At 34.2% G+C, this 13,620-nt stretch overlaps 1 protein-coding gene across 4 annotated transcripts in view; it reads right to left on the bottom strand.

Moving 5' to 3' along the window:
- Positions 1-841: 841 nt before the first annotated feature.
- RAB28 (RAB28, member RAS oncogene family) overlaps positions 842-13,620 on the bottom strand; it is a 61,759-nt gene continuing 48,980 nt past the window's right edge. Inside the window, exons 5-9 of one of the 4 annotated variants that reach the window (XR_006020497.1) lie at positions 9,654-9,757; positions 6,749-6,826; positions 2,967-3,076; positions 2,408-2,505; positions 1,323-1,512 (exon numbers count right to left, since the gene is read on the bottom strand). Coding sequence is in view for 2 of the 4 variants with exons in the window: in XM_042053176.1 (XP_041909110.1) it covers positions 1,420-1,512; positions 6,749-6,826; positions 9,654-9,757 (275 nt within the window). In the remaining 2 variants the exon portion in view is untranslated. Of the gene's footprint in view, positions 1,513-2,407; positions 2,506-2,966; positions 3,077-4,523; positions 4,691-6,748; positions 6,827-9,653; positions 9,758-13,620 lie in introns of all 4 variants that reach the window. The other 3 variants (XM_042053177.1, XR_006020498.1, XM_042053176.1) reach the window with 3 other exon arrangements.

Below are 13,620 nucleotides of genomic sequence, written 5' to 3'. Positions count from 1 at the left end.
CAGACTGTAACTCTAGAATAAATAATTTACTGCAAATCACACCTATGTTAGTGTAGAATAATCTTCTCAATATCTAGGCTTCTTTCTTAGAATTTCCCATACCTGAATGCTAAACATTACACACTAAGTCATATCACAGAATTATATGTGTTAAGCTAACAAACAGGACTTTTTGCCATCTGCAATCTTTTTTAATATAGTTAAAATAGTTTAGCTACTTTATTAAATTACTAATTGTTTAATTGCTCCAACTAGTAAGCACTTGCTTGAACAGTTTAATAGTAACATTCACTTGAAGAACCTCATGATTTTCACTTGTGATATACAAGCTTCCCTCAGAGCCTCATTACTTTCTGAATCTCCAAATGCTTCCTCATGGTGATAAGAAAGCACATTCTGGAGTTTAAACATGAAAAGATTTCTAGTTTGGAATTGAGACAGCTTAATTTTTTTTCTCTCCTTACCTTTCTGTTTCAAATGTGCCAGCAGAGAACTGTGTGCACAGCTAGAAAAGGAACAGGGAAGAAGTGTGAAGTTCACAGAGCAGACTGATTTTTGTCATTTACTCTCAACTAGAAAGAAGAGTACCAGGCCAAAAGTCATTCTGTTAGTTATTTAAAGTGACTGATGCAAATTGATCTATCAACAGTTTCTAATGCATGTTGAATATGTCACTCATCATTTACAGACCAAACTGCTGACTGAGATTCATCCATATTCATAAAGATATATAAGCCTATCTTTTACTGCAAGAAGTAATGCTGATGTGGTAATAAAAATACACAAAAACACTAGCATTTTTCAGAGCATCCATGGAGACAACTTGAGACATCAGAAAAGGTATTTTATAATAACAGCTTTATTTCAAGCACTGTTTCTCACTGGATACAATTTATACATTTTGTGCTAACTATATATATCAATGGAACACTTTCAAAATTATCCCTAGATAAAATATATTATATGTTTAAAATTATTCCAGCAACAGCTTTTCCAAGTAACATTTTTCTGAGTGTTAGTTCAAATAACTGGAGAAAAAAAAATTTAAAATGCTTTGGCAAAATACACTTCCATGATGATGTCTTTAAAAGCATTTTGAATGCAGGGCTTCCTCATCCATTTTTGTTCTGGTATCAGTCAAATAGACAGGAGAAAACATAAACACAGTTATACAGTTTTATTTAAATATAATTTAAAAGAATATAGACCTTAATTTTTCAAATGTGTGGTCTCACACATATTTGAATTTCAGCCAGTCAAACAACTGCCTGCTGCTTCTTAATGGACAAGGGTGCAACATGTTTCCGAAACCTCTAATTGCATTGTTGCGGTGGTCCCTGTTAAAGTTCCTGGTAATCCCCGAGCCTGTGTCAAGGCAGGAGGACTGCACAGGTATCAAACCAGAGAAGAGCAGCGTGGTCATTGAACCGCACACATTGAGCTTCTGGGAGGATTAACGCTTCTTGTCACAGGCTCCTGACTGTAGTTGACAATATCTGCCTTCACCACCCTCTGTCATAAAAGAAAACACAGTAACAATCAAAAAATACAACCTTCATGCTGGCAAAGCATTCAACAGATTTTTACTGAAATATGAAGGGAAAGACAACAAACAAGCCAGGTTTTTTTCCACTACCTTACAGGAAGATTTATCAGGCGCTAATTCTGATTGTAATTTTCAGTTTATTCATACTAAGGAGAAACAAGTGCCTTGGTAGTTTTCACAACACTACAAAAGGAATAAGACTTTCTTGCTAAAGCAGTGAATACAGTTCTACTTCCATGAAGATTGTTCTGTATGAGAGTAATAAAACAAAATTTATTTGCAAAAGTTGTGCCATTCATTCTTTAAGAATAGCTGCCTAAATTGTAACTGGAAATTGTACCTAAGTTTGCCTTTTTGTCTTTACTACAAGCATTTCATCAGAAAACATGGACAGAATTCAAAGCAAATTTTAAATACAGCCATATTTTTAAAAAGCTTTGATAGGCATACTGGCTAAAGATTACATTAACATAAAAAGCATACTATATTTATTCTCCAATACAGATCTAACAGATATTACCCATTCTATTTACAAAACATTTGATAAGACTGATGTTCTCTCCTACATGAGGAGACGAAAATGTACAATTTTGCATCCATTTCCATCTGAGACAGCTTTGTAATATTTTGAATGTACAGCACTGAATACATGAAGCATTTCAAAGTTTCTACCAACTATCTGATTATTAGAAACACTATATAATTAATTGTACACAGAGTTTCAAAATAACATGTTGAGTATTGCAAGTGCTTACATATACAAAACACAATCTTTCAATAGAACTTACTTTAACAGTTGTTACTTCATGTAAAAGCAACGCAGCTTATAAAAAAGAAACAAACCGAGTTTTCCATCAATACCTGAACTACTGCATTGAGCAGACTTTGCTCTGGCAGTTGGAAGTGTGATGCTGGTTATCTTCTTCAGGATATTTCACTAGTTCTGCCCTGACAACATGCTGTTAACCATGTATCAACATGATGGATAGAGGGCAAGGAGAAGAATGTAAAAAGAAAAGAGAAGGAAAACAATGGACAGATTAATCAGTTGAAAAGAATGAATGGATAACACAAGATTATGCAGAAGCAAAATGAAAGTGCATTTTCAGGCCTTAGGCTGATACAAGAGCAACATGTCTGGCTGAAAGCAACACCAGGGCTGCTTCTCGAGCTTCTTCCAGGACATGCCCTTTCAAAGCACCAAAGCGAAAGGCTCATACATGCAATCAGCAAAAGTGTATTAAAGCTAGAGAAGGGACAGAATAAAAAGGCAGGGAATTCAGTGGAAGAAAAGATGACAATGGCCTATTCCTCCTTTAAGTCAAAGATACTTAAATATTAAATACTACATTATCAGCCTGTAACAAATGCATTAGCTGTACGCATGCATCTTTCCCATTACATAACTATCACACTATACCTAAATATATAATCCAAAAGCAGTGACCAAATTAACAACCTCACATCAAAATGCTGCAAGTTTTGATTTTTCTTTGCTTCATTTAAAAATAAAAGGTTCCCATTTTTCCCCTAAAGACAAACAAACAAGACTGTTAAAAAGTTTTCTCATTATTAATATAGGTAAGGGATACAGGGTTCTCATTATTAATAAAAGGTCGATAGAAGGTTCATGCAAAGGAAGTAAAACTCATGGAACAATTTCAGCAAAGAAGCAGCAGAGGAGGTAAGTCTGCTATGAAAGATACCCTAAACCAGTTTAATATTTTTTTCTTAAATACTTCAACTTTCCTACAATACATTTTCAAGGTTAAAAAGAATTAATAAAGAATTAAATTCTATCATTTTAAAGGAAACAATATATAAACTGGATTAGGAATATATAAACAGAATATGTTAAAAGATTACCTCTGTAAATAAAACCTGTATGTCAAGCAAGCAACGATAATTGAATAGGCTGGTAAAGGACCTGGATTTATTAGCTGCTGAAGTACTCTTCTTGAGTTTAATGGATCACATTCATATTATCTTATCTAGTGGACAACACTCATGATTCACTGGACTCCTGGCCTGATGTTATCAAGAGAAAGGTTGCCAAATTCCATGTAGGGCAGTAGTAGGAGTTTTAGCATTAAACAGCGTTATCTGACCTCACAGGACCTAGTTTCTTCATACCAATCTTTTGACTAGAGCTAAGGGGCAAAAAAAAAAAAAAAAATTCTTGCAATCAGTAAGCAATTAATTGTTTCTCAAACATTGGTCTAAATCCCATCCTGTAAACACAGGCAGGTTAGTGACCTATGCTTAGGTACACTGTAGCAAAAAACTGACGATCATAAATTACTTCCATTTTCTAATGGAATTTCATCCAAATAGGAGTAAAAAAATATCATTGCAACATTTCTTTTATTAAGTTCATGGTAATTAAAAACTTGGGCCTCTGCATCAGATTCTATGTCAAGTGTTATCATTGCCATGGTTCAAGTCACTGTCAATAATGAGAAATAACCTTCCTTTCTTGGTCCAGGTGTTCTGTATTCAAGATCTGACTTATCTGCCAAACATTTTATTGTACAAAGCTGGCGCACACACACTGGTCTGCTGAACTGGCGTTTAGTTAGAGAGAAAACTACACATCACTTACAAAAATGCTAGCTCTTGCCAATGCCAAGGAACAAAGCTGTACCCCATGCAGTTTTTACACTACGGTTGAAAGTAAAAAATACAGAAAGAAAAACATTTGATTAGTAAAGGAGCTATTTCCTCAAATTTCATCAGACCCTTGCAATTTAAAAGGGAGAGTATTTTGAGGACTAAAATTAAGTCAGAATCGGCAATTTTTTGATTTTGGAACTGTTCCATTTCAAAAAACATGCTCTACTTTCCAGTCACGCATGAAGAGTAATCTAGTTCTTTGTTTCACCACAGTTTTGTCCAAATAAAGGTTTGATTAACAGTCATCTCAGCATGTGAACAGACAAGGTTTAGTCGCTCTAGCTGAGATAGTTTAAAAACTTACCACCCCCAAATGTCTGTCCTATTCCTCTGCTGGAGATTACTGCTGCCAAAGGAGAGCTGGTGGAATGTAACGTGTACTTGCACCTCATCCACTTCAGCACAAAGTCTGGCAGCTTCTCTTTAAAACAACTTTCAGCAGCAGTTTAAATTAAGCTGCTCAACTTCACCCTGATGTGGCCAAAGCACATGATCACCTTCCATTTTCTGATTCTGATGTGAGAGCAACACATTCCAACAAAAGGGCAGTAGCAAATAACTTGGGCTGCATTAATATCTTAAACTGCTGCAGCTGTTTTCTAAAACAATGCAGAGTAAATATAATTCAATTTTTAAGGCTTGTTCTTGCAGTTAATTAACAGAAGTTGTGCTGCTAATTTGAAGGCAGCTGAGAACCTCAAATACTTTCCACAAGAGCTTCTGCAGTTCTGCCAGTCATCAAAGTTTAAAAGTCATGAGCCAAACGCCACAAATTCACACAAGTTAAAATAATGTGTTTGGGATTCCTATTACTTATTTCTATCCACCTATGAGTCACTGCTAAGATCTTCCTAGACTGTGACAATTATAACTGACTCTAAACACAAAAGATAAGATCTTCAGGCATAAAATCGAGTGCTAGAAATAATTTTAAAGCATATTCTCAATACTAGACAATAAAAAAAATACACGTATAGCATTTGACTGTTGGCATCTTACACAAGTTCAGTATTTAATCTTATACTTTGTTACCAGCTAGATGGAATGAACATATCTGATGTTCTCTGACAAACAGATTCAAGCAACAACCTTCGCTGTTTTCAAAATGAGGAAATCTCACATTACACAAAATATGGAAAACTCAAATATATCATGCAGTGTGTAAGTAGTGCATATTTGTAAAAACTACAGTGGCTTTTACTCCTTATTTAAAGATTAAATCCAAGTCAACACTTGTATACTTTAGGGATGAGTCACATTATTGTTTTTACTGGATTATTTATAGCATTTATCCAGCATCCATCTATCCACCAATCTAATTTTATAGCCCAATAGCTAGAGTACTCAATGCCTAAAAATTTTAAGGAAGCCTACTTAAACCTGATATCATTTTGACACAGAAAGTTATTTATTCTTGAGTTGGGGCTATGTGGAGGTTCCTACTCTAAAATAACAACCTAAAAACAGACACTCTCCTTAGAATGATACAATTTCCCATATAAACCTATTATCAGTCTCTTTTAAATTTAAGGTATTTGCACACCTTTCTACAGTCTTACACCTGAGGTATGGAACACCACTCACAGCATAGAGAGGTCTAGGACTGATATTCCAGTGCTAGCTAAACAACCAAAGGAAAATTCAAGAACTCTATGTGCTCAATTATTTATATGCAAATAATCACAAAGCTCAGAGTAATAGATGGATGGTACCTTAGTAGTAAAAGAACATTGAAAAGACACACTTAGTATTTCTCTGCCTGTAAATTACAGCTTTTTGAAACTACTCTGCTTGTTAAGTATGCTCTGTAAGTATATTTTACAGTTTTACTGTTTGCAATACAGTTTTCTAGTTAACCACTTCAACACAGATTGCAAACACTGCTGTGGCAAAGCACTTTCAGAAATTACATATTTATTGTATATTTCAAAAAGCAGGAGACCAAGCTGTACATAAGAAATGTTTTACCATTTATTTTAAATAAACTCATTGACTTATTTTGGGGTACTTGTTCAACACTGGTAGGGAAAAGCAGTTCCAGGATATTACACCTCTAGAATAGCAACATTTGGGTTCACTAAGTAAATTTAAATAATTGTAATCTCAAATGTCATTACACAGGGTTGCCTCAGTAGTATAATCTTCTTTTTCTGAGGTTTCTGAAAACTGGGTTGTAGAAAAATTTTTCAGTTTAAACCCATGCATATATTATCATTAATATCTTCCTTGCTACCTGTATATGCATACATATTTAATTTTTAAACTCATTTTAAGCGCTATTTTTAAACAAACATCCTTAGAACTAAAGTTTTTCTTCATTTTTGAACATGTTTTTTCTTGTTTCAGAGAGTTGATCATGCTGGATAAATAAGAAATTATTATATTTTTTAAAAGCTGTTGTGAAATTAAATAATTATCTTCAGAAAAATAAATGAACATTGATTTAAAGAAAAATTATAAATCTGCAACAAGATAACTTTTAATACTAAATAAAATACTAAAAACACCCATGTATTTGTGGAAAATCACCTGTGATTGTTCCAATTCTGCTTTGTTTAATTTGATGCCGAGTATGTCAGCAGCAATTCTCTGAAAACATAGGAAGACCTATGGAAAAAAAAAAATTGCATTTAAATGATTAAAAACAGACGTCCTTGAGGTTCTTTCAAATATATCAAACCATTCTTGAACTGTAAACAATGATATACAAGATTATGACCTGTGCAAAACAGATCTTAAAATAACCTCATCTGGTACTTTCAATTTTGTTTAAAATTTTGGGAAAATAACTCAACAATGGTACAAGGAATGAACAGTATGCTGGATTGTTAAGCAACACTTCTACTCTGCCTCCAGAGACCTAAGTTTAAACAAGCTTTTACACAACGCACCTCTCAAATACTACTCTTGGTGCTATAAAATATAAATATGGGTATTCACTAATGTTTAGCACAAAAATATATTATCAGTGTATTGTGAAGTAAGAGATGTAGGTTTCCAAAACTGAGAACAACAGAACTGTGCATAGACATCACCAAAATCTCTGCTACACATGTTCAAAAAATAGCAATATGAAAGAGTTCTGAAGAATCTTACAAAACATATCCTGAATAGAAGTATCTAGGAACAAGCAAGATGTTGTACAGCCTGCAGCAGCAGCCTGGCAGTTAGACTTCGGACATGGTTTTACACATAATACTGGGTGGCAGTGCTGTCTTAAATAATTCCTTTAATTTATCTCAAGACAATCCACTTACCTTACTGTTTAGGTAAAACTGCATTTTAAATGTGATTAAAGAACATGACAGATGTTCAAGAGGAGCAGATTTAAGTGTGCACTGCTGCTGAACACTGTATTGCCAGGCTACATGTTGTATTTTATCTGCAGGGCGGTTTGTCTGAGTTCACTCACAGTCTAAATTACTAACAAACATTGGTTTTCATCATGTAGCTGCCACCCCCAAAAAACAAGATCTATGTACATGCTCTCAGTCATTTTCAGTGAAAATTCAGAAAAATACTATTTACACAATCTCTTCTTCCACCTGAGATGGAAAGCAGAAATAAATTAGTGGCTCAACCAACAAAGTGCGGTAGTTTCCAAAACAATTGCTCTTTCTCTCAATTCCTTGGTCTAGTACTGGTCTGTTCTATCAACATCTACACAACAAGAAAGGACTTACTCAACAGAGATTCTGAGGCCCAGAAACCTAGTTTAACCTACACCAAGCTCTCAGGTGCTCTGAGCTACATCACCTGCCCTGAGGACACTCTGTGCAAAAAACATCAAGCACAAGTGCAATGCTTCAGTTATGTGATCTGATGGACAGTAACACAGTTAGTTATAAAAATCTTCCATGAAAATTTTTCTCCCGAGGAGACTTTCAGAATTTTCTATGTACACAAAACCATCTTCTGCAAACAAGTCTGTTGAAAAGATCTGATGTAAACAAAACAAATCATTTAACTGAGTAAGAATCCTGTAGTCTATATTCACAGCTGCAATGGATGCCCTCTTCTTAAATCACTGTCTAGGATAAACATTCCATCTTTCCTGCACAACTACCAAAGTACATGAAGATTTTGAAAGATGAGTGTGCAGCAACAGTGAAAGGGCTAATTCAAATTTATACTGAAATTCAAAATGAACTACTGAAACTACTTCTTTTTTTAGTAGATATTTAGGCAAAGATTTCCGGTTAATGTTTTCTAGGTATGTTCAGATTTAATTTTGTTTTTAAACAGTTAGCTATGAAAAGTAAAATCAGTATATATAGTGGAATGCTGATGTAATTAATGACTTAATTTAAAAGCTGCAATAAAGATTCTGTCATAATTAGCAATGATAAATGTATCAATTATGAAATGAACTGATTTTGGTGGTCTCCTTGAGAAAAGAATACATTTTATCAGATGCACATTTTATTAACTGCAGTATTATGATTTTTTTTCTTCTGTTTCTAACATAAAAAGCCTGTATTTTCACACTTTAAACAAAAAAATATGCCAGGGATTTAACACAAACTATAAAGAGAATCAGGACTCACCGCATTTGTAACAGCAGTATTGTTAGACTTTACAGAAAAAAACTATTATCTTACAAAATTAGGCAGTTCACTGCACAATTTTAATCAAAGACCTTAACAAGTGATTCCTTTTGTGGACTATACTTCCCTGTACTTGAACAAGGTCTTGCTGTTCAATAACATAAAAATAAAGTAAACTTTCATGTCAACAATAATATTAAGGAGACAGATACAAGACTTTTATGGCAATGACAAACTCATTAGGCATGTGACAGAAATCCAGCAAAACAATACAATATGATTTAATTTGACTGGTAGTGTCAACTAAAAAGAACCTTTTCTTTCATACACTTCCAACTAAAACAAATAACCCAGTTAGCTCAGAGTCAAAAGACTGTTCAAAAATGCACTCTGCAAAGCATCTGCTACAAATGCCAGAATGTTCAAATTTCAATGGACCTGCAGAGGCAATGTCTCTCATGGCTCAGGACTCATATTAAAAACTTTTATTGCAACAGGGTCTTGTCACATTATTTACCAATTGTTGGAAATTTCTATATTGATGGTCTATAGATGGGACTCCACCTGGAATGAAGAAATAAATATTTAACTACAGGCTGACAGCAAACAGAGATTTAGCTGGTCTCAGTTCTCATGCTGATGTATAAGCCACACCATTTCCATTAAAATCTGTACCTCAAACTGAAAATCAGATGAGAAACCACTGTAATTTAATAACAATAATATGCACTCATACAAAGATCTACTTTTCATGCAACTAAGGGAGGCAAAAAAGGGGCCTGCAGCACTCCGAGTTCTCAATGGTTTGTTATGTGAAGTATAACAAAACTGCTGCATCTTGAAAAAAAACAACAGACATCTACAAGTTTGGTTTTTTTCTTACTTACAGAATCTCCTGTCTTGGCTGACACAAAATGGCTACTGAAATTGTTTTCCTGACAAAATCGCTGGTGCTTGTCAGCTTTCACTGTGCGCATGTGCTCCAAGTCAACTAAAAATAAGTTGAAGAAATGAGAAATTATTACACTAGAGCCCATTTTTTTTACCCAGCTTAGAAATTATTCATTGAAAACACATCAGATGTAATACTTTCCTTTATAGCGGTATACAAATGCAAGTTTCTTGCTCTCTATAATCATTTGCTAAAATAAAAGCAATGAATTACCTCAGACTAATTTTATTTGCAAAACTAAAATGAAACCACAATTAAAATTTTATGGTCCCATGCAACAAATTCGTATCTCAAAGCACAAATTTATTTCTGGATACACTCAAATAGAGTTTGTAATAACTCTACTGCTAGCTACATACAAAAACAAGACAGAACTAATATTCCATATTCTGTTTGCAAGCAAGATGCATATTGGGGATTCCAGTGTAACCTGAAGACTTTTACAAAATAAATTCACCAAGCACATCTAAATTCACATATTTTTCTTAAGTAAAAATGTAAATAAGTTATAAAGAATTTTACTGCAGAACATGGCAAAGCAAAAACATTCACTATAATAAAAAACCGAGTAAGAGCAGTGATGCTTAGTTACTTACATATGAGGCTTTCAATTCCACAAAGGTGTGGTTCAGAAAATTTTTAAAAGAAAAATGCACATTTCAAGACACACACATATTTTCATTTTTATCACTTTACAACCACTGGAAGCAGAGTAAAGCTTTCAAATGGTATTTTATGTTGCAAAGCAGTGGTTGCTTCCAAAATCTCACAGAACTCAAGTCTTGTGCAGGTTTTATTGTGTACATTCCAGTCTCTCCAATCTGATCCTAAGGTAATTGGAAACTATATTGAACAGTTTCTCTTTTTTTTATTGCATTACGGTTCCTATAAGGGTGTTGACTCAATGCAGTCAAATTATAAGGCAAATATATTCAGAAGGATTTAAGGACAACCAGGCTCTTTGAGTCAATACAGGAAAAAAAACTTCAACTGATTTCCTGAGGAAGGGACCCAACTGACTTGTAAAAACTTGTAAATTTGCAAATCTAGTAAGCCTGCATAATAGTGTCATTTGATTATCAGCTGAAAAAATGCTCTACTACTACATAAAAGGCTTTATTTTTAAATGATATTGGAGGTCTTTAATTTGTAGGCTCTGGAGATTTTCTCTTGGAGATTTTTAGTCTAACAGGGGATTCCTACACCCCATTTATACTGCTTACCTTGGTTAATGTGGAGGTTTTGACACGTATTACTGTTCCTTGCACATCAGTAAGGCCTTGTTTGTAAGAACAGGCCTAAAATCATCCAGTTACCACAAGCATTAATTTGTGAAGGACTAAAATACTAAGCTATTAACACTAATGTTTCTAGTACAGATTTTCCATAATACTAAATGTCCACTATATAATAAAGTTTCATTAAAAAATGGAATAACAAATACATTTAATAAAATAAAGCCTGAAGTCAATAAAAATTTTGCTAAAAACTCATCCATTTAATTTTTTTCTCTGAAAAATGCCAAGATAAAAGATAGACTCTTTTGAAATGTCTTTAAGAATAAAATACAGCATACTGCCTAAAACATTTCATTATTAACTATTATTTTTATGCTTCACATATTAGCTTTAAGTGCAGCCTGGAAAACAGAACAGTGAGATTACTCTTTGGGGAAAAATAAAAACATTTTTTTTTTATTTTCATTTCATGACCTTTTACAGGAACTTTAACCCCACCTCCAGATTTCACTCGTATTTCTCTGACTGTACCTGAACTCCAAAAACCTACACACAGTTATGATACAAATAGATAAATAGATAGACAGTATGTACACTATATTCCTTTAAAATACCATGACATGTTTACATAAATACATAAAGGCACATTCACTAGTTACAATCTCTCTCAAACTCTCTTTCCCAGGAAGGAAAGAATAGAGAGTGTACAAAGAAAATAACAGGCTAAAATTGATGAATTTCCAGGAAGAAAATGCCACTGACATATTGGAAACCATATCCTCAAATGCCTCTTATTTTCTATGAAGAAACATCAATAATAATACACAGTTAGTGGAGTACATACTTTACTACAGAGGAGAAATTAAAGCACATGAGATCATAGAAACAAACAGACTGAAAGTAAAAAATCAAGGTGTAATTATGTTTTCAAACTTTGTGTACTTCTCAGCCCTTTTCCCTGGTCACAAGTCACTTTCCACCTCCTGAATGTCAGGCTGTCTGCTCTGAACTGTACAGTCACTGTCATGCCAGGGAACTGCCAGGTGACTGTCCATGTACACATTCAAAGCCCACAGAAAATGCCAGGTTAATTCATGTTACATTAGCTCTTGGTGAAAAAGGGCATGGTTTTAGTACAAGAAAAGAGTTTCAAGTGTTAATAAATATTTAACTACCCAAAACTGCAGTCTGAAGTCAATGAAGGGCAATGATCCTAAGTCCAATTCCTTTGCATTGCCCACAGGCCAAGGGCATAATCACAGAGTTACTGAAGATCAGCTAAAGACAGTGAATAGTTACCCTCCAGTCCTTTTTCTTTAACATCTGACATTGGTCAGCTCAACAGGCAGAATTCTTAGCACACCGGGAGATAAGTCTTGCCCAGCTTTTATTTAGACATCACAGCAAAAAGACTTTAAGGAGAGCTTTGGAGGAGAAAAAGGATTTTCTAAAAAAGATGTTTATAAGGAATGCAGGGACTTTATAGAAAGAAAACTAACAGCTGGCCAATGTGGACTCATACGATGAGCCAATTAACAGCAGGAATAGGTATCTTGGGATGAAGGATGATACAAGAATGCACTTAAGCCATGAAAAGTTTAATGGCAAAGACAAATAAGTTTTGGATAGAAAGAAAGTGAATAAGATACATAAATACAGTTTGATTTTATAAACCAGGAAAATGATCTTGAAGAATATTCTAAACGACTAGATAACATAGCAATGGCCAAGAAAAAGGAATTACTGAAATTAAGATACAAAATGAGAACATTTTAACTGTGTCAATGGCTATGATATGCCATATCTAACAAAGGTCTCAAAGAAGGAATCCGAAAATTTGGCCACACATCAAACACAAACATTTAGAGAAAGGCCCAAAGTGACGTTTACGTGCCAGATGGTACAGTCATCCTCCTCATCTTTAGGGAATGAGAAAGAGGGTAACAGCAGGGCAAAATTAATAGCTTCATTTTTACCAAGTAGAATATAAGCTGATGGCTAGAGATTCACAGTGGGATGTATAAAGGAGACAAAAGGACATAGGACACAAGTTAGAAAAGTAGAAAGAAATTTAACTATTTGCAAACAGTGACTCTCTACAGCACACAAATGTTACAAACCAGTACTTTTGGTCAAGGGCCTGAATACAAACTCTCCTATCTACATTAAAGTATGTTTTTGGATCATGAAAAGCTAAAGCAAGCCCAAGATGTGTAAACTTTGGAGAAGGCCATGAGGGTATTTCTTTGATGTATCATTTCAAAAATTTTATACATCTTAAAAATGGGTTCAACAGGCAGAAAGGGCAGTTAAAAGTATAAATTACCAAAGCAATAGTTAAAATGTCAAAAGAGTACATTGCTAATTTCTTGGCTAGAATGGAATGACCATACTTGCATTAAATTGAACACTTAAATATAAGTATATGAAAACTTGTATCAGGAGAAGCAGAGGAACATCAGGAGCAATGGGGGAAAGAAAGAGAGATATAGGTCATAGTATTGCTCCCCTGGCTAGCCTGATGAGGACAGAAAAAGGAGGCTCATCAGCTTCCAAAGTATATTCAAAGTCCATTTCAAAGAAAAGGCATTCACAATATAGGCTGTTTGCGGTTTTGCTCATTTTTATGCCTGAAATACACACTAAAAGCCTCGAGCAACAACT

Source organism: Corvus kubaryi, unplaced genomic scaffold (genome assembly GCF_017639235.1).
Source record: "Corvus kubaryi isolate FWS band 111438036 unplaced genomic scaffold, C.kubaryi_AGA036_p1.0 split1-131, whole genome shotgun sequence".
NCBI lineage: Eukaryota > Metazoa > Chordata > Aves > Passeriformes > Corvidae > Corvus > Corvus kubaryi.
Note: the sequence above shows the minus strand (reverse complement) of the source record. Positions and strands in the feature narration are given on the sequence as shown.